The sequence below is a fragment of the Mastacembelus armatus genome, chromosome 1 (assembly GCF_900324485.2).
Source record: "Mastacembelus armatus chromosome 1, fMasArm1.2, whole genome shotgun sequence".
Classification (NCBI taxonomy): Eukaryota; Metazoa; Chordata; class Actinopteri; order Synbranchiformes; family Mastacembelidae; genus Mastacembelus; species Mastacembelus armatus.
In genome coordinates, this window is record NC_046633.1 from 15,281,071 (window position 1) to 15,302,803 (window position 21,733).

General features: G+C 40.3%; 2 protein-coding genes across 3 annotated transcripts in view; both read right to left on the minus strand.

The window, feature by feature from the left end:
• LOC113128026 (endonuclease V) overlaps positions 1-7,383 on the minus strand; it is a 58,841-nt gene extending 51,458 nt beyond the window's left edge. For both annotated transcript variants that reach the window (XM_026303059.1, XM_026303058.1), the window contains exons 1-3: positions 7,249-7,383; positions 4,794-4,965; positions 1,899-2,033 (exon numbers count right to left, since the gene is read on the minus strand). In XM_026303059.1, coding sequence (XP_026158844.1) covers positions 1,899-2,033; positions 4,794-4,965; positions 7,249-7,292 — 351 coding nt within the window. In that variant the 5' untranslated portion in view covers positions 7,293-7,383. The remainder of the gene's footprint in view (positions 1-1,898; positions 2,034-4,793; positions 4,966-7,248) is intronic.
• Positions 7,384-9,785: 2,402 nt separating this feature from the next.
• The window catches only part of LOC113128046 (SEC14-like protein 1), a 29,891-nt gene continuing 17,943 nt past the window's right edge, over positions 9,786-21,733 (minus strand). The window contains exons 5-16 of the mRNA XM_026303089.2: positions 20,414-20,542; positions 19,697-19,970; positions 19,264-19,373; positions 18,894-19,083; positions 18,218-18,306; positions 18,017-18,087; positions 17,295-17,466; positions 16,894-17,028; positions 16,586-16,720; positions 15,367-15,618; positions 14,680-14,858; positions 9,786-12,342 (exon numbers count right to left, since the gene is read on the minus strand). Of these exons, the coding sequence (XP_026158874.1) occupies positions 12,237-12,342; positions 14,680-14,858; positions 15,367-15,618; positions 16,586-16,720; positions 16,894-17,028; positions 17,295-17,466; positions 18,017-18,087; positions 18,218-18,306; positions 18,894-19,083; positions 19,264-19,373; positions 19,697-19,970; positions 20,414-20,542 (1,842 nt within the window). The 3' untranslated portion in view covers positions 9,786-12,236. The remainder of the gene's footprint in view (positions 12,343-14,679; positions 14,859-15,366; positions 15,619-16,585; positions 16,721-16,893; positions 17,029-17,294; positions 17,467-18,016; positions 18,088-18,217; positions 18,307-18,893; positions 19,084-19,263; positions 19,374-19,696; positions 19,971-20,413; positions 20,543-21,733) is intronic.

The window sequence follows — 21,733 nt, forward strand, 5'->3', positions numbered from 1 at the left end:
GGGTGAGTCCCATCCATTAGCAGCTGGTTCATTTGAGCTGCCAGGCGTTCATGGAGGGCAGTTAGCTTCTTTAGCCAGTAGGTGTGGATCATGTCAGGCCCCGGTGCTGTCCAGTTCTTCATGTTGGAGACCCTTTCTCGGATATCTGCCGTTGCGATGGTTACTGGTTCTTGTTCAGGGAGGTTGCTGTGGTCTGCTCTCAGGTCTGCCAGCCACTGGGCACTGGTGTTATGTGATGCCTCCCTCTACCATATGTCTTTCCAGTATTGTTCAGTCTCCAGCCTTGGTGGGTCTGCCCTCGTGTTACTGCCTTCCCACTGAGAGTACACCTTGGATGGTTCGGTGGAGAACATCCTGTTTATTCTCCGTGCTTCTATTTCTCTGGTGTACCTCTTCAGGCGTGTGGCCAGGGCTGTGAGTCGTTGTTTGGCAGTCTCCAGGGCCTCTGGTATGGACGGCCTGCTGTATTTCTTACCCAACTTCATCCCCCTTCTCTGCAGTTCTGATAGTTGGCTGACTTCTCTCCGTGTTGCCCTTATTTTTGCCTCTAACCTCCTTCTCCAGGCAGGGTACTGCTCCTTGGTGGTGGAATGTATTCTGTGGCCAAGCATCTCAAGGATCACTGTTGCCGTGGTGTATATCAGCTTGTTGGTCTCGGTGATGGTCACAGTGGGGATTGTTCGTAATGCTGCATTCACATCTTCTAGTAGACTTTCAGAGAGTACTTCACTTAGTCTTGGTAACCGGCTGCGGAGGCTCCAGGTGTCCATCTTGCCTACGATCTTCACTCTCAGGTCAGCTGCTCTATATATATATAGCCAACACTTTTTCACACAGGGCCATGTAGTTTTGGATTTTGTTTTCTCTTAATAATAAAAACCTTCATTTAAAAACTGCATGATGTGTTTACTAGTTATCTTTGACTAATATTTAAATTTGTCTGATGATCTGAAACATTAGTGTGACAAACATGCAAAAAAATAAGAAATCAGGAACACTTTTTCATACCACTGTATATATATGTATATACAGTGGTATGAAAATACATATGTGCATATATATATATATGTATATATATCTATATACATATATATATATATCTATCTATATATATCTATATATAGATAGATAGATATAGATATATATATACACATATATATATATATATATATAAAAATATACACACAGATACAGGGATCATGGCTTAAGATTAATGAACTGTTGAAAGAAATGCAGAAATGCTAAAGTTGTAGCATGTAACATTACTACATTTGCATGTTAGCATGTTAAAGCCTTATGCATTTAAAGAACAGCTAAGTCCAGCTGAGGCTAACACAATACAACTAAACAACAAAAATAATAAATAAATACATATATATAGACAGACAGACGGACAGACGGACAGACAGACAGACAGACAGACAGACAGACAGACAGACAGACAGACAGATAGATAGATAGATAGATAGATAGATAGATAGACAGATAGATAGACAGATAGATAGATAGATAGATAGATAGATAGATATTCTACTAACAGTACCAAAACTGAATAATTTGTATCTTGTTTCTCTTACAAAAAAGATATAAGAGTTTAGGGGGCGCTACCTTATGTAGCTAACCGTTTCCTTCAGAAGAAAAGTTAATAAGCATATTTGCTGAACTACTGAGCTATTCAATATTAAGACCAATGTTAATCCACAATACATGCATAATGAGTCTTCCACACAGGTGCTAGTATGGCTGTGGACCCTCAAGCACAACTTGTAAATCATAGAAAAATGTTATGACTGCATTTATGGTGTTCTTAAAAAAAATGAGGAAATACTTCTGTGAAACGCCCAATATTACCCCACTAATGTGTGTGTGTGTGTGTGTGTGCGCGTCCAGAGGCAGACCTGAGGGAGGAGTGTGGGCTGGTTCTTCTCCAGCTGCTGCAGAGCCTCCACAAGGAAAGGGGTTTCTCTGAAGGCCAGAAAGCCTGCTATGTAGGGGGCTGTTAGGGTCACCATCTGACTGTCCTCATAGAGCAGCTGGCAGGACAGGGCAGAAACTCTGGTTAATATTTTATGATTTTTTTTTTTCCCAGACAACAAGGGTGGCTATGTGGCTGTTGACTCTCTGCCAATGAGTCTCTGGTCATCTAAAAACTGTAAAGTATTTCCTCATGGGTCCATCCATGGCCTTTGTGTCCTTTAAATTGCCCTTGAGAAGTACATTGAACTCCTCCCTCTTTGCTCTTTGTGACCTACCCAGTGTCAGTTCACTGTAGCAACAGCACTGGGTTTTAATACATGTGGCACATCTGTGGTTATAAACAGAGCTTAGAGGGTGCTGCATATTTTAGACAAATGCCTCCACCCACGAATATATGTAAAGGTGAGTATATAGTCACATACACAAGTGGTGCAAGATGTTCACTAACATGCCCCATCTGGCTCAAAATGAAACATCTGTTACTTCTTGTTGATTTAAAGCTGAGAACATATTCTGAACATCAGACAGGTTACTCTGTATAGGCTACCTGCTGTGTTCAGGGGTGGACACTGTTATAAATTAGTGTTACACAACTACCGCTACATGGTTTTGACTGCCAAAATAACTAATTAATGGTATTTTTATCTAAACTTTACATATGTTTTAATTCAAAGACAGATGGCTGTAATATTAAACAACACTACTACTACCATTTTCTAAGCTCATAATACCCTAACTCTTGTGTAGTGGTATTGTGAGCTTCAGTCTTCTGGCTGAGAAAAAAAACAAACAAACAATAGAACAAATATCCATGTGAGGTGTAGGCAAAATGTTCTAATATTTAGTGGTATAGCACAAGTCAGCTTCTGAAAACTATATTTAAGATTGGGAGACAGTAACTGTTTTGCAAGTCAAAGGTAAGTTTCAAGTCAAGTCCCAATTCAAATCAATATCTACACCAGTGGCTAAAGACGAATTATGCAAAAGCTCTGAATTGTGCACAGAGATAAAGCCACAAAGCCTCGACACAATCACGTTCTCTGATTATAGTTAGTTCTCATGTCTTTGACTGCAGTCATTCTTTCTTCTCCTCAGTTTCGTGATTAAACGTTGTGGCTTCTTGGACAGGAAAATATAATTGGAAAGAATTTCAATAATTGTGTGCTGTAGATTAGCCTATATAAATAAAACGTGGACAACAGAAGTACAACACTTTAGCCCCTTTTTCTGTCAAACTCAGCGGCAGTGGTCACACCGTACATCATGTTCCAAATATTAGTTTTTGTCACAAATGGCCTTAGGTGGCAGCGTTAAGAGTAAATTGAAAGCAAGCAGGGAACATAATCACATTATCGGACAGCATTTCTTAGCAGCATTTCATTAACCTCGCTGGATTCCATGTATCAACAATGTAGCCTGACAAATGTTATTAATTATAATGGGTTACTGTATATAATAGGAAAGTGCCTGAGCCCATGTTAATGCACAAATAATAGCAGGAAAGGCTACAAAGAAAAGTAAATGAAAAGAAAACTGAGACTGCCAAGGTCACTTCAACAACAACCAGTTTGACAACACTTGACCTGAAGCTGTTTTTCATATTAAACCACAGTTCTGGACTGTTTGATTCCCTATTGCTGGTCCTCCCGCCCTTCTCACACAATGATCCAAACACAACCTCACAAGGTAAGAACATCTCATTTGCATATTTACATCTTTACATAAAGTTGCTACGACCAATATTTTATATCAACAATGGATCAAATGACAATGTATAATATGAAAGATATCACTCGTAATAATCAGCCTAGAGAAAATTAATACATATTTCCTCCCCCCTCAGGTCTAGGAACCATTTTAGGATCTTTTAGCTCATTGTTTTGGTTTTGCAGCCTCAAATTTACTGTTATTGTTCATGCTCACTGATATCATGAACCTCATTTTCCAACCTAAGTTAAATAAGGTATTATAAACCTGCAGAACATTACCTGCTTAGTACCAACTAGCAGACAGAAAAAAGTTAGTGAGTAGCTGATGAACATAGGCTTTATACGCAGATAGGCAAATAAATAACAATTTGTGACTGCTGAGTGTATAAAGAGAACTGTTTGCTAACATATCTAACATATCATATCTATAAGCTATAAGGTTTCATATGTGTTATTGCTTGTTAGGATTTCTCCAAGGGGCATACAATCAGTCAGTGCAGTTTTATATATGGGCTAAATAAATAAGTTAAAATAATCTTAAAATTAAAAAAATAAATATCTTTTGTTGTGTAATGGCCTTGTGGAAGATAACAAAAAATATATTTGTCAAATCACCATTTGCAAGGTCATTTACTTCATCAAATGGCTCAATCCTGATCATACCTCAGTGATCATAAGGTTTCCCTGTAGCTAAAAGCTGTGACTGTGTGCACAAGGTATTAAGTATTCATCTGTTTATTCGTTTCTGCACTGCAAGTATACATACCAATATGAATATACTTTAGTAAAAGAAAAAATTAAGTTTTCCTTTTTCAGTAAGAGCAGAATCACATGCACAAAGGAAAGAGTAACTGACTCTATACTGTTTAAGACATGCAGATGTGTGACATTTCTATATTTCTGTAAAAATGAAGTTAATATAGATCCAAACTAACAACTCTAAGAGAAATAAAAACAGTTATTTCCTAATATTTAAATGTCCTGCTGATGCTGCTTTCTAAAAATCCAAATAAATATACTGCTCTACCCATTTTTGCCACTAGAGGTTGACAAAGTTCATTCATTCAATGATGTGAAGGTCCTGGGTGTAGTGAGGGGTCAGCTCACCTTCAGGTCAGGGTAGCTGAGTACCACGAGCTGGGCGCAGGCATTGACGTCATCACCTTTGATGAAGGAGAGGTCCACTCCTCCGACCCTCTCCAGCCCAGAGAAGTCCGGTTCCTTCTGCCAGTCCTCAGTGTCCTCTTCCACCACCTGCTGCCTTAGACGAGCCTGCTCCCTGAATCAGGACACAAGCAAATACAAATCACTCACATAACAATCAGTGCCAAAATATAGAAGGTACAGGGTACGTAATGTTTGGTAAACAAAGAACCCCCCACCACTGAAAATGGAAGAACAGGATTGGAGACTGCCATCACTCTGAAAGGTTTTTTATTACATGGCAACAATTTCATTTAAGTTATGAATGGTTTCTGCTGTAAATTTCTTCACCTTATGAATGTAAAGCTATACAAAAAATACATATTATTTTCAATTATAATCGATGAGCTAATGTAAATTTTAAAGAATTAGAGGTAGTGGGTATTTCCACTGAGGTGTTTAATAAGTTGAATACATTTCTGCAGTGAATTTAACCATGTTTTAACTTACCAAACCTTCTTCTGATTCCTAATCTAAAATTTCTTGTGCACAAAAGTTAAGCCATTCTATTTTGCATCCAGTTCTTATGAAGTAAGTAGTTACAACCAGTGACTCTATACTAATCTAAGCTGTGGGCTCACACACTCCCTCAGCTGGACATTTACAGCTCCACAGCACACACACACACACAAACCTCAGCCAGAGATGCCAGGCAGCATAACGACATAATATGGAATCATAGTGTTGTCACTGGCCTTGTCATTACAAACTCACAAATCAATGGCTGCTGAGGAGCAGTGGCACGGGCCCAGAGCAGCTGGCAGAGTTATAGCGGGGCAGGGAGACAGACAAGTGTAGCAGCATCTGTCAGCACCTTATGGACCACTTTTATGTTTGCTGCTTACTTCAGTAATCAATTAATCTGATTCTGACTAGTACCTAAAGTTTAGCATATAAATGCAGTGGAGAAAAAAGTATCGAATTTGACTCTGAAATGTAATGAAGTGAAAGTATCTTGGAAAGAAAACGTTGATAACTGACAGACATGAGTCTAAACCCAATGACATCTATATATGAAGACAATCACTGAAAGTGACAGTTCTGTAAGCCTCACAACATACGGTAAACCTGCCCTGTGTTACATCTGGTAGGCAGCATCTATTTACTCAACTTATTAAACACCCCCAGTGGAAATACCCACTACCTCTAAGATTAAAATGTGATGTCACAGAGTTATCTAGATTAAACAACAACAGTGTATTTTATTGAACTGATACTTTTTCCTTTTGCCATTGTGACAAATAAGTGCTGAAAATGTCAGCTGGTTAGGCTTCTGAATTCTGAAAGTGGAGCAATTCAACTTCAATGTCTACAAGACTGAAAGACAAACAGAAACAAATAGAATTTCCAGTAAAGGTCCAATGAAACAGGGGAGAACAGGTAAACCGGACAAGGAGACCAGAGATTCTCAGTCATTCACATCATGGTATTTTCCTACGTGATATTTGTTGGCGACTTGACTTCTGTCTGGTTGCTGAAAAACATTTCACCTCTCATCTAAGAGGCCTCTAAAGTTCTGACTGACTGGTGCAAAGTGCCAGTTTGACCCAATGAATTTCTCCTTTTTAAGACAAGACAAAGGTCCAAATACCAAAATCTGTTATAAGCAGAATCCAAATCTAAGAAAACCACACAAACCATTAATGTGCTGTTAAAGACTAGTTAAATGCATCGGGAGATTTTTGTTAATTTATGTGATCATTTGTATGAGAAATTCTGTTTTGGCATTTTCAGAACAGACTGTGGACTCTGATTACATTACCTACACAGCAGTTAGAAACATGACATGCGTGGCATCCTTTTATTCAGCCTTACTGTTCTGGCAATTTAACAAACCATAAATCAGCCTGGAACCCAGAAAAAATATACAAATCTTGAGTAATGACCACATAAAATGTTGAAGATGACCAGTTTAAGGTTGTGCAAAATATTTTTCAAACACGGAACATTTGAATCTCTGGGAAGAAACAGAGGATAAATGTAATGCTGTGAAAAGTGAGTATATTTATCTCTGGAAAGTAGACTGTGTAAAACTTTAGTGAGGTGTACTTAATAAACTGAGTTGTTTGAATAGAGTTGTTTTTTAAGAGAAATATCTCCTCCTGTGGAGCCACAGGGGCCAGTAAGAGAGGAGACATGGAGAGGGACAAAGAGAGCTTTAGGAAATAGAAGAGTACAGAGGAAGGATGAGATTAATTAATACGTGTTACACACATAGACTAAAGGTCTTAGCACTTGTTAGCTGCACTTTGGAAATAAGCTCCTGTGATAGAAACTGAATTTCCACTATGGGATTGAACGTTTATCTTATATTCTCTGCGTTTGATGTAGCATATAATTAACAGAACAGGCCTCTGACCTTTCCCACTGCTTGATCAAATCTTCTGCAGGAGCAGCAGTCATCGGTGTCGACCTAGGTGCAGAGAGCAGCCGCTCCAAGAGTTTACCTTAGAAAATCAGCCCACGGAAACAACGTGAACACAACCAGGTTGTTTTGCTTCCGTCTTCTGACGTCACCGCGGGGCGGAGTCATTGTCGTGCGTCAGTATGATGCTACGCAGGTAAATACTACCACCTAGTGGTTTAAAGGATAAATTACACAACTAAAAACAATGATACCTTGAAATGTTTTTAGGTTACTACTGTATTTTATGTAGTTCGGCTCATCCTCAATTCTGAAATTATCCAAACATTTTCCCAAAGCAACCAGAACCCTAGTAGCTGTAAGTAAAATTCAAATTTTTTATTTAAATTTTATGATATTGATACATTTATTTCACTACATTTTAGAGATACAAAGTGCATACTTTTGGCACTATATACAGCCCGATAATTTAGTTATTGACTACTTTGCAAATTCAGATCAGTAATACAACAACACATAAATCCTGATGATTAAACCCCATCTGTTTGGAGAAAAGTAAAAGAGGACAACACCCTCTCTGCCAGAAGCAGCCTCAACCCAGACCAAATTTGCCTCTTTCTGGGCTTATGTCTGAACATCACATACTTCTCATGCAGAGGTGAATTTTACAGACAGGAACACGGATGTGCCATGGGCTCCCCTGCATCAGCCATTGTTGCCAATCTGTATATGGAAGAAGTGAAAAGAGCTCTGAGCTCCTTCACAGGGATGGCACCAACCCATTGGTTCAGCTAAGTGGTTGACACCTGAGTGAAAATCAAAACCCGGGAAGTTCCAGCCTTCACAGATCACATTAATACAGTAGACACAAACATCAAATTCACCAGAGAATACTCTAAAGAGAACAGGCTAGCCTTATTGAACTGTGAGGTCATCAAGTCTGGTAGTAACTTAGAAATAGAGGTTTACAGGAAACCCCCACACATGGACCAGTACCTGCTATTTGACTCCCAGCACCTACTACAACACAGTCATCAGGTTTTTGAGCCACAGAGCAAGCAACATCCCCATCTCTATGGAGGCCAAAAGGAAGGAGGACACACACGAAGGCTTTCAAAATGGGCTTTCAATAAGGCAGCATCCACATCAGGCAGGAATACAAGTGACAAAGCTGAGACTCAAGATCTACAGAAGAAAAACCTGGTCATTCCTTATGTAGCGGGTGTTTCAGACAGGGTTAAAAGGATTTTTGAGAAGCATCACTTATCGGTTCACTTCAAACCCACTGACATACTGAGACAAAGACTAGTTCACCCTAAAGAACTGACATCAAAAAAAAAAAAAAGATGAGCAATGTAGTATATGCTGTCCAGTGTAGGGAAAAATGCTCAGAAATCTACATTGGAGAAACCAAACAACCACTTAACAGGACAATGGCCCAGCAAAGGAGGAGCAGCTCCTCAGGACCACAATCAGCAGTGCACCTCCACAATAAATGTTTTTATTTATTTGTTTATTTTTATTACAATGACAAATGATATGAATGGTCATACACTGTACAAGCAGCACTTGTTAAATGACTGGTATGTTGAACTAATGATCCTTAAAGTAAAGCTAAAGAGCTAATAAACAGTGTGGCAGACAATAGAGGACCAAAAGTGGCACAAGGTCATTGCACCACTGAAATCAGTGACTCAATTCATCTTAAAATACATAATGTACCTACAACAGGAAACAATGTCCTTAACATGGACATTATTACTAATGTACCTGAGGGCTTTCTTCTTGATTCTTCTTTTTTAATCACACCAGGATTTGCACCATTTAAACCCTTTTGCTGTGAGACATCAGTGCTAACCACTGGACCACCCAGCACTGCCTTTTTCCATCAAAATACAACACCCACACCCACAGAACTCAAAGTACATGGAAGCAAAACTCGGCTTTACAAAAAAGGAATTGCAATTCAGGTCAGTGAGGACATGATCTTCTCTGATCCTTAATGAAATCAGTGATGTGGCAAATATGAAACCCATTTTCTGATTAATTAACAATTCATTAATAAAGTGAATGTAGCCTGTGGCATAATGAAATGTAGTGAGACACACTGACACATTTTTTGAAATGTCATTAGACAATATGAACATTAAAAAGGCAAAACACTGAATTATAAGATTATAAGAATTATAATTCCTCTCACATAATGAAAATCTGCAAAGCCATAAGGCAGAAATGAATTTGACAAGTGCACATATTTCCTCATAATTCAAGTTTAATGTTTTCAAAAAATGTAAAGGCGCCATATTATTAATCCAAACATGTACTTTTACACAATTTTCTCACATCAAGGTACAACAGAAGATATGCAACATCAGAAAGGGAAGCAGAGAGACAGACAAATGTGTTGAACAGTTGAGACAAACAGTTATAGCCCTCATTTGTCAATGTGATCTTGATGAGTATACATGCTGTAAGAGCTAAAGTCAGAGACAGGAGACGAGGAAGGTTCCAGGTATTTTTAACTAAAGAAATTCAAGACAGTAATGTCTGATCTGAGTACAGTCCTTTAAGCCTACGGTTTCAAAGGTCCAATCTGCTTTCTAAGATATACACAATGAACTCATTTGAAAGCAAAACAACTGCAGTGTATAGATGATGAGTCAACCCACTGAAAAAACATGAACTAAGCATCTGTAAGAAATAAGCAGGTAAAGTTAGTTGTGTGGTTCTAGCCATGCTTCAGAATGAGAAGAGACCAAGAAGATAAAACACACCTGCCATGAGGGTCAAAGGAAGTGCTTAGCCACATCGTGGGCAGCTGTTTCTAACATTCATTCTTTTACACCATCATACACACTGAATAGCCCCCAGTCTGAGGAGGTCCTTGTTCTCAGTAAAGCATTTTATGTTATTGCAGTTTATTGTATATTGTTACCACATATTAACCCTTGACCTCTAATTAACAGTTAAATATAAGCAGTTTTACCAAAAACAACAACAGGCCAAGTATTTTCAGGAGAAAGCCTCTGACGTAGCTGCTTTATTTACTTTTTACTGTTAGCTGCACTTGGTAACCACGGCAACAGCACCTAATGACTCTTGGCACTGATCGCCTAAAGGAGTCAGATCTATGTGAAGTCATCAGTGCTTATTAACCAAATAAACTACTTAGAAACTGTTGCATGGATGTGTTGCATTTAGAAATGTTCATTTGATTCACACTCGCTCATTTATTATAGTGATAACCTTGAACAAAGCAGGTACGTCTCTAAGTGAAGGCTAAAATGGTATTTATTGACACATGGCTCTTAGAATGGCTATATCTTAAATAATAGATCTGTAAACCCAATCACCACATGAGCATGCAGTAACACACCACACCGCTTCACCCCATCAAGTAGGAATCTGTGAAAAACAATAAATTCCATCCAACACTAGCACATGTACAGTTTCAATGTCCGCACCATCAAATGGCGATCACAAAGTAACATTCATCCCTAAAGCACACTGAAAACTACATCACTCTGGAAAAGAAGAGGAGAATGGTGGCAGTTCTGCCCAATTATACGATGACCGTCCAGATTCAGGCATTTCATTGGTTAGCGAGTGCTAACCAAGCAGAAGAACATTCACAAATTAATGACAAGGCATCTTTTTTGACAACTTGAGTTTCTTAATTGTGCAGATGCCTGACAGAAAGCAAACTAACTGTGGTCAGTCCAAGTAATGATTACTGTATTTCTGAAAGTACAAGGATAAGAAAGCACTAAGGAGAAAATCTAGCAAGTTATTTTACTTTCTTTCCTGACATAATGGTAACGGAAACAAGAAATGATAATGTTGATACCACAGTTTAGCTGTTTACTGGCTCAGTTTGCCTCTGTGTCCGCCTGTACAAAACAAAGGTCATCTTGCGATCAGCACCCATGATCTTCCACAAACATCTTAATGATAAATAGAAATATTTCACACAGTACAAATTCAAACTTGTGTTATTGCTTCTAGCGGATTACTTCGCCAAGAGTCAGACCCAGGTCACAGAGTCAAATGTTTCTGCAGGTGTGCTAAAGCCCTGGTGAGACAGATGGGTGGGGTTTGCCACGCAATACAACAAAATGAATGACAGAAAGCTTACTCAGCCACAGGAAATGATCTCAAGCTTTCCATCAACTGGCAACTTTGTCAACTTCATCTGTATTGCCTCGATTCATTAAGCTCCACCCAGTCTGTAGCTCCATGTGGTTTGAAAGAAATAACATTATTTGCAGGTGATATCTGACCCAGGTCTAGTTAAAAGTTCATCCCACAAACCCACACTTGATCTATAAACAGTTCACCAGATAGAACAAACCCCTCTAGTAACAATATGGCAAATGTTGTAAATTTTTGCATGTCATCAAACATCCTGTGTTTTTAATATGTCGTTTTTTTTTGTTTTGTTTTTTTTGTATGTAACAGCACATCCAGTCTTCTCAGCCAACGCACATGTACGAGGTATGCGTCGTCTCAGTGTGGTTTATGTGGGTGTACAGTACATTTAAATGCATATATGTAACAGTGCCTCCAGTGTCTTTTCCGGTCTTGTAGCCCAGAGGATGAAAATATTGCTTCTTTGAGCTTCCAGTGCCATAAAGAAACTTCAACCTAACTCCTGACCTATAACCTTTCCACCCTGTATGAGACACGACGCAAACAAACATTCTGCTATTGTTTTGATTCAAACTGCTGCCTAGCAGAAATGCCAGGCATGAAAAATATGACCTTTGTGCAAAAATCAGCCCTTTAAATTGCCTCAGTTTTTTAAAATTTCTTTGTCTTCCGTTTGTGCAAGCATGCTTCAGTCCCATAGACACTGGCTGGAACAGAGTCCGAAGACAAGGAAGGGAGGCTGGAGGAGAGTTGGCTTCTTTGTTGATGGTAAGGGCAGTGGAAGAGGGGGATGATGGGTGGGGAGACTGGGGAGAGTCCTCAGCATCCAGTTTCTACCTGGAGATCATCGAACTAGACTGTGATTGGGTAGAAGAGGTGGTGGCGGCGCTAAGCTGAGAGAAGCCGCTGTGGCTCGACTCCAGACTGGTCATTGAGCCCCTGCAAGAGCAGACAGAGATCCAGAGAACATGTGAGTGGCAAAATACTGTACACCTCGGCATTTAATTTTATATGTATCCAACATTTGAGCAACCTCAGGCTGCCAGTGATTAAGTGAATGCTTTCAGAGTGCACGATTTGTGCTCATGATGCAGAATCATGCAGCCAAACAAAGCTCACAGGAGGGGGATTAATACACCCAGTGCGGCATATAACACTCAGGCTCTGCCATAGGCTTTAAAAACGGTGTATCGGGTAGAAAAGGGCTGATGTGTAGTATGGGTGATAGGTGTTTTTGCTGGAGTTCACAGTATGCTGTGTTGTGTTGAGGGCAGAACTATAATCACTCTGCCTCAGGTGCCAAACCAAAAAGCCTTTGGTATCTTGCATGTTTGAAGGCTTGGGTATCCATGGCAAGGCATGATCTATTTTTTCTATTTTCTGTCTTTTTTTTTTGCATTAACACCTCCATGCACGTTCAGGAGAGCTTTGTACTAGACTGGCTGATAGGTGCATTTATTTATTTTGATATGAAGTCAACATGTAAGTTTTGCAACAATCAAGACCATGTCTATAATGTATCATATACACCACGGGTTGTGTGACAAAATATCAAAAATCCATTACAGTATCCTGTATGAACAGTAAAAATAATACACAGCTATAATTGCAAAAAGGTCAAATTCTTAATTCATGATGACTTTCCCCATTTGGCATTAAATGTTACCAAGTCTTAAAGGAAAGCAGCATGAGACGCTATAGCTACACTCTGTATTTATTTTATTTAAAGAAAGCACTGTTATATTTATAAAACCCTATAATCTTTAAAGCAAATGAATGAAGTGATCATAATCAAGAAGTATTTAGTGGCAAATAGCAACTACATTTATTTTTGAATAACTTACATTTGATTGACTCTATAAACTGCTGTGTAAGAACTAAGAAAACTGAAAGTCCATCCGAGGTGTATCTGTTTGTTTTTGTCAGACAGAAACAGTTTTATTTTGAATTCTATAAACAAATAAGAAAATCATCACATTGAAGAAGCCAGAGCCATAAAATATTTTTGCTTAATAAATGACTTAAATGCTTAACTGCTCAGGACATCTAATATCCTGTCCATGTGCATTCACTGCCATATCCACATTAATGGAATATTCACTGATTACAAAGCACTACTTCTTCTTAACAAGCAGAGTTTGGGAACCTCATCCCTGTTGTTTGAATGCTTGAAATGTGTTTATAGATTCCTATGTAGGTACAATTGACACATTACAGACATGGCAAAAGAAACAATGTACTAAATTCAATACTGTTAGTCCTTTTTGGTGTTAGAGATGGTTAGAAATTTAAATCTCAACTAAACATCCTGTTAAATACTACAGGAATCAGGTGTATGGTTATTTAACGTCTGTTTTAAAAAGCAAAGAAAAATGAAATTGCATGTGCACTGTAAGCAAAATCAGAGGGAGATGTACAAATGGATGAGTATAGAAAAATATAAATGCAGGAAACTGGATATGGAGAAAAGGTGCATGTGCTGGAGTGTTTGCATGTAGACAGACAACCGTTAAGCATGAGTGTGCTGACCTTAACCCATTACAGCACTCCTAATACTGTTAGTCATGCAGTTTGTCTTATGCCAGCAAGTGGCTAAACATAGGTTAGGCTGTTTGCCTCAGTGCAAGGTTTTCTTCTTCAGTGTGAACAAAGCAACAACATCCTGTTAGCCAAGCTAAGCCAAACTGTAAGCAAGAACAGATGCAAAAAGCATCTCTTTGCTGCGTCAAAGCATAGCTGCCATGGAGAGCTCTTAGGGTTAGCGGCCAAAAGCAGCAATGGTGACGGGCTAGTGCTAACAAAAAAAAACAAAACAAAAAAAAAAAAAAGGGCAAACACTGAGCCACTTACAAACTCTGCACATCACAGCAAGCCGTTCTTCACAGGAAGAAGACAGAGCAGGAGGAAGGGGTTGTGAGCAATAGAATAAAAACGGATTGGACAAAAAATAATGGATTAAAGTAGTTTCCTAGGGAGGGAAGCATCCTCATTTCAAAAACTGGGGCCTAAAAACCCATGATGCTCGTAAGGTATTTCATGTCACAGTAGCAACATTACAGATTTAATCGTACGTCACACGTGGCACTGTGTTGCTGAAGGGAGGGGGGACTGAAAGAAGACAGGAGTGAAAAATGAGTAATCATGGAAGAACAGTGTTTGAAATTAAAACTGTCATGGTAAAACCTTAGAACAGCAAAAAATATGGACACATACACTATATGTTTATAGGACAGACAAAAATGTTTTTCTTTCACTCCTGCATGGTCAGTTACCAACCTGAAGTCCTCAGAGCCCAACACCTCAGTGTAGTACATGACTTTACACTTGTGCGAGGAGACCTGCAGGGTGGCCAACACATCGTCCACTCGGGGCAGGTTGGTGGCCGAGCAGGATGGCATGTTGTGAAACTTCCACTGGAGAATGTAGAAACCTGGCCACCTTGTAATATGAGAGCCCTGCAGAGAAAAGAAATGCATTACCCATTAGCTATGAGTAGCTGCTCAGGTCCCAAAGACTGAAACCCACTGAATATGTTTTAGAAAAATAACATGGGATCATCCATCCATCCATCCATCCATCCATTATCTATACCCACTTAGTCCTATTTAGTTAGGGTCATGGGGATCTGCTGGCACGTATCCCAGCTCTCTTTGGGTGAAAGGCAGGGGTACACCCTGGACAGGTCACCAGTCCATCACAGGGCCACATAGAGACAAACAACCTCACACACTCACACTCACTCCTATGGGCAATTTAGAGTCACCAATCAACCTGACATTCAAGTTTTTGGACTGTGGAAGTACCCAGAGAAAACTCACACATGCAAACTCCACACAGAAAGGCTCATGCTGGGTTTCGAACTAGTAACATTCTTGCTGTGAGGCAGCAGCGCTAACCACCAATCCACCGTGCTTCCAATAACATGGGACCATTATCCAGTAATCTGCTACTCTTGCATCTCACCTGTACGCTCTCACCCTCCTTGCAGGTGAGTGGGGACTCCACCATGCTGTAATCCTGCCCCAATGTCCAAGACTTGTCAATAAGTTGGACGTTATTGCCTCCTGGGGAAGTGATGCCATGGGCCCCGAGGGGGTCTTTACGAGGCAGCTGGGGGGCCCGCTTAGAGTGGTAGATGTTGAAAACTACATCGCCTTTGCACACATCAAAATCCCAGGTGATCACTGAGGAGGCATCAATGATTTCTATCAGCAGCTGGTTGGAGAAGGGGAGGAAGGCAGAAAATGGAATTAAAGAGATGTTTCAGGAGAGAACCACAAGAACAAAAGTCAAGAGAAACATTTGACCTCTTTCCTTAGATCCTATTTTCTTACCATACATCTTTTCTTTGACAGAAATAATGTCAGGACAAGTTGGCAGTGAACCTTACACTCTTTAATTCTTTAGTTTATATCAGTGATGAGGGCAGCACAGGGGAGCAGTGGTTAACACTATTGCCTTTAAGCAAGAAGGTTCAAATGAGATTCAAACCTGTGGCTATGAATATGTAGAATTTGCATGTTCTCTCTGTGTCTGTGGATTTTCTACAAGTACACTGGTTTCCTCCCACAGTCTAAAACATGCAGTTTGGGGTTCGGCTAATTGGTGACTCTAAACTGCCTGTGGCTGTGAACGCAAGTGTTTTGTCTCTATGGGTCAGCACTGTGAGAACCTAGTCAACCTGTCAAGGGTGTACCCTGCCTCTCAGCCAATGGCAGATGATCGGCGATCCTGGAAGTTCCAGGTGAAGCGATAGAGGGTGGAGGTATAACAATGAGAAGAGTAAGGAAATTAAACTCCGATTTATGTACTCTTTTTATGGTGGCCAATATTTGTTGTGAAATGTGGCACAATAGAGAACTTAGAACTGAGAAAGCTGTGAAGTTATAAGCTCATTATCAAATAAAAACTCTTTCTGCTTATGATGATGTATTTGTTGCTTGGGTATAAATTATGTAACATGACAGTGATAGCAGCTTCTCTTTAAAAGCTATGCCAAGTGCTCTACTATGTACGCAGGAACCATTAACAAAATCATCTACAAGCATTAACCACCAGATGGCAGAATTTTCGTGCACCAGGGACATCATGCCCTCTGTTGTCCTGCCCTACACTAATTTAAAAACATCATGCAGACTTCACACATTTACTTCTTACTTTGTTGCTCTACGTTCAGCCTCACCTCGTGTGGAGCTCCCTTAAAGATGCTGGCGCATTGGTAGATTGTCTCAGTCCACAGGCGAACATCCTCATTCTCAAGCTCCTCAGCTGTTCGGTACATGGATTTGGGAACCAGACCACCTTCTGGTACCTCACACTGAAGAGATAAAGCATAACATGGACATGCATGAGCAGAGACAAGAAAATGAAATTGGGTTAGTAAAGGAGATCTCAGTGTGTCTGGGGTCTTGTCCCAGAAAATTCACATTCTGAATTAAATTATATTTTCATATAATAACCTACAAGTTGAAGTCTTCCACAGGAACTTACCATACACTCTCCTCCCAGGAAGTCAGGGATGATCTCCTTGTCAATGTAGTCGACCAGGCCTCCAGTCCCCTGATAGTCATTGCCAGCATAGATCAGGAACTTCTTACGGGTGTTTTCATCAATAAATGGACTCACCTAAGGTCAAAAGCAGAAGTGAATATGGGACATGTTGTTTTGGTTGTTTCTTATCTATTCCAATGCAAAAAAAAAAAAAAAATGCATATGCATTTACGGCAATAACAACAGCAAGACAGCATGTGTGTTTAGTCTTGTGAATTTCCAATGATAGGCCATAGTGCTGTTATAGTGCACTGTGACATACTAATTTTAATGTGTATGAAAACCTTTTCACATCCATAAATGGTACTGTCTGAGGATGCCAACATATTGTTTGAGCGCACCAGTGTCCAGAGGACAGGGAAGACTCTAGGAGCTCTCAGGATAAGCAGCCTTCCCAGAGTCTCTGGGTAGTTGGCCTCGACGACCTCTATGATCCTCAGCAGTGCCTTGACTCCTGGGCGCCACAGGTGACGCATGTTCAGTCCCTCTAGATCTACCAGACATGTCCAACAGCTACAGAAGAGGAAGTGAGGGAATTAACTCATGCTACAAACACAAACACAAACACAAACACACACACACACACACACACAACAGGGCTACAGTCTCTTTCTGAGTTAAGGCTAGCACCTGTCACCCTGAAGTGAGGCTTAATTGGTGAAAGCAATGCTTGCTCTGCCCATTCCACATCCTCCCCTTCCCTACATCTATTCTGGCTAACAGCTGTGATGTGACAGCCATTCATAGCTCAAATGCCTTCCTGCATGGCTCTTATCCCAGCCACCTCGTCCTGTTCCAGAGGGCTGACAGAAGACAGATATCTCTGTTCCCTGTCCCACTCACCACTGTGATCTGAATCAGTGCACTCAGAAATGAGCCTTGTGCATTCTTGCCAGTTTGGCAGAGATAATGCTACTAAGGACTCACTCATGGTATGTGCACCTGCAACCAAGCTGCAGCTACTGATCTGAGTCCAGCTAGCTTGCATAGTGCTTGGTGTTATAAAAGAGTCACACATTATACTGTATTTTCTGATGAAAATGTATATGTATTGGAGGTTTACCTGATGGGTCGACCAAAAACCTTGGTGTTCTCCTCACAGCGTCTCAAACCTTCCTCATTAATAGACAGCACCTAAAATGGCAAAACGACCTCAATAAATGAATGCAACTCAAAATGCAGTGAGAGAGGATAACACTTGGACCTGACCTATACACGTATTGATCTGCTAAAGTTGAAATGGGTTGCAGCTTGTGTTACATACATGTCTGAGCAGAGACTCCTCTCCGAGAGCACGGACCAGTCCTTTAGTGTCCATCTGGCCCAGCCTTAGGATGTATAAAGGACGACCATCTAGAGAAATAAAACAGATATTTACAATCATAGTGCTGAAATTCTACAAGGCTGCTTGTTAAATAGAAATATTTGCATTGTTTTCCTTTCTCTGTACACTGAGAAATGCGTTCGTGTTCTGTCCCTGTTGATCTCATAGAAAAACTTGTGGAAAGAATGAAGAAGAGAAGACGTTGGGAAGGTGTCACTGTTCGCTGATGTGGGAATGTAAAAGTCATTTAAATTGATTTATACTGTCAACAGTCACCCTCCATTCTACATAAGGAGTCCCCTGCATCCATTAATATGAGGAGTCCAAGTGGATGAGTATGTGTAGGCTATTTGGGAAACCAAGTAGTGCTGACAAATTGGCCTCATATTTAATTCACTCACATGAAAAGGCTGTTGGTGGCTAAGAATGACTTGAGTGTGTGTAACCTGATTCTGTAAGAAACTGAAGAACTAAGACCCTGCTCTAGTTAACAGCACAAGAATAACCAGCTCTGAGGTGGCCTACATAAGTGGATGTGTGTGAGTATACAAATACCTATGCGACTGTAACATGTTTAATTGTTCAATAGTTTTTGGACCCTCGGATTCAAACCTACCCCTGTCATGGTGGTGCCAGCCCCCAGTGTAATAGTCCTGAAGGACCTGTGGCGAGCTCCAGGTCTCCAGCAGGTAGTCCACCTGGTGCTGTTTCCTCCAGGTCAACGACTGGCAGAGGATCTCCCGGGCTTTGTCCATGTTGAAGTCCCTTGCCCGCAAGAAACGCAGGATGTGTTCGTCCTTAGGGATCTGAATAGTAAGCGGAGAATGTATTAGTTCATCTGTCAACAACTGACAATATAGCAACTAAACATTTGGTGTTGTATACCTCTGTAAAAATGACTACATTTGGGGATGGGCAGTAACCCTTAAAACTGTTTATGAGAACTGAAAATATTCCATTTTACTTCACCGTTACAAACACATCACCTTTCCCTTGTGCGTTTCCTGCAGCCATTTACGAAGTCTGATCAGACAGCTTTCCTGTAGGGGGGTCAGGTCACCTAAGTAACGTTTGATATAGTCAGCATCCAGCTTGTCTGCAGGAGAGGAGAGGAGAGGAGAGGAGAGGAGAGGAGAGGAGAGGAGAGGAGAGGAGAGGAGAGGAGAGGAGAGGAGAGGAGAGAGAAACTCCATTAATTCCTGAAGGTAAATTCAGAAACATCTATGATAATTCAGGCAAACACAAGAAAACACCTTCAGTGGAAATAAAACCCAACAGTATGTTGTCATTTATGTACTACTTCATTACTAGTTCATGGGTTACTTTCTAAACTTGCTTTGCAGTAAATTTTGTCATTCTTCAAAATTAACCACATAAGCAGTGCTGGTATTCATTTTGCCATGATATAGAGAAACACACCATCAGGTGTACCAGCCAAGATCTCAGTTAGGCTGTCTGCCTGAAGTGTGCTGCTGTCCTGCTTGGCATCCTGAGAGGCGCTGTCCTTGGCGTCGGTAGGAAGTGGTACAGAAACTGCCTGTGTGACTGCAAGTTTGGGCAGGTCAGGGGGGCTGGTAGAAAGACTGGTTGGCCTGGGGGCAGGCAGGGAAAGGGAGGGGGGAGCCCAGCGAGGCACATGGGTGACGCCTTCATCTTCTAGCTCTTTCAGGTAGTATTCGATGATTTCTTTGCCCTGTGAGATTTATTGTGAGAATATCAGAGACTGTGAATTCGAATAAATGTGATTTAACAGAAGAATTTGGAAAAAACAACACTATATCTTCTATATATGTACTGAGATCAAACCAAAAAAAGGCCAAGATGTAATGCATTCAACAATGCCCATATCGATTCTTAATGAAGGTAGATGACTCACTGTGTCTGCAATAAAAGACCCTTGTCCCCTCTACGAGATTATACAAGCTCATTTATGCAATCACACATGAGATGGACTGACTCATGCTTCAAAAAAATTTTAGCACCAAGCTTCACACAGTATATTGATGTGAGTTCTGCAAAAGCCATGTAGCACTCTTCATACTCTATAAAAATTATATGTCAATTTACATTTCATCCCATACGCAGAAAATTCAGAGGCAATATGCACATGTATGTATTATATGGAACATCACACACCTTTTTGATACTGCTTGCATATTGCTTCATAGCGACCTTTTCCACAGTGCTCTCAAAGCCGAAGAAGGATTTGATGTCCAAGCTGGCATTCTGCTCAAAACATGTCCAGTCCTCATTCTCTGGGTGAACCTGCATCAGCATAGACAAACACATACTCTATTTTAAACTCAATACACATGCAGAATCTGAGTAACTATGTTACTATGGTAACCACACACCCAGATGCACTGGATGATGACGCACACAGAGGCAGTTTTCACATTGTGCACAGCGAGTGGGAGTGTGTGTCAGTCTGTCCATATAAATTTAGCCATCCCTTTACATCAACAGTTTTGGTCTAAAAAAAAAAAAAAAAAAAAAAAGACAACATTGCAAAATGAAAGAATAAATGTGTTTCTGGTGTGTGGTGTAAAAGTTATGACAGGCAATGCTAAAAAGCACAGAATTACTGTGAGATAAAAAGAAAAGAAAATCATCAGCATTAGCTGGTCACTAGGATGAAGAAAAACACCTAAACATGTTTAATCATATTTTAATATTTTCTCGGTGTATTTTAACAAACAAGTTAAATATATTTATTTTAAATTACAGCATCACTAATTTTGGAAAGAAGTCAAATTCATTCTCATTCAATGCACAGAGCTGGTAGCTTCATTACCCTTGGTTACCAGACTATTTCAGCTTTAGCCCATTAGCTCTGTCTAGGCAAGCTGTCCATCTGGGTTACTGTTAGCACAGTGTGCTAAAACACACAGTAAGAGCCGCTATGTAGCCTTGGACCTAAAATTAGCAGACTAGTTGGTTGGAGGCTAATATGATGTGCTTGACCTCATTAACTCTGAGCACATCCATTCATGAATAGGCAGATCTGAAGTCAGAGTTCTGTGTGCCAGGCACAGGGGTGGGGACAAGTGAAACAGTAAGAAAAGCTGGTTTCAGATCAGTATTTTTGAGCATTCATCCAGAATGTGAAGAACTGAATAATTCACAGGGTGACATGGGCTCAGATAGCTATCAACATGCACAGTGCTAGTCTACACAGGGCTTTAGGTAGCAGAGAAGAGATTAGAGAAGGCACAAACACTTGCAGTGGTGTCTAGCAGCTTGTCATTCAGCAACAGAACAGCAGCTTAACAGAATGTGTGCATGCGTTCGTGTGTGGTGGTTAAAAAAAAAAAAAAAAAAAAAAAAAATCTTCAACTCAATTGGTTGAAGATGTCACACAGCCAGGATCAAAGTTTGAATTTTCTCTGGGGCCACCTGTACTAAAAATACACACCCTCATGTGGACAAGAGCTTGTACTAAACAGAACAGCGCTG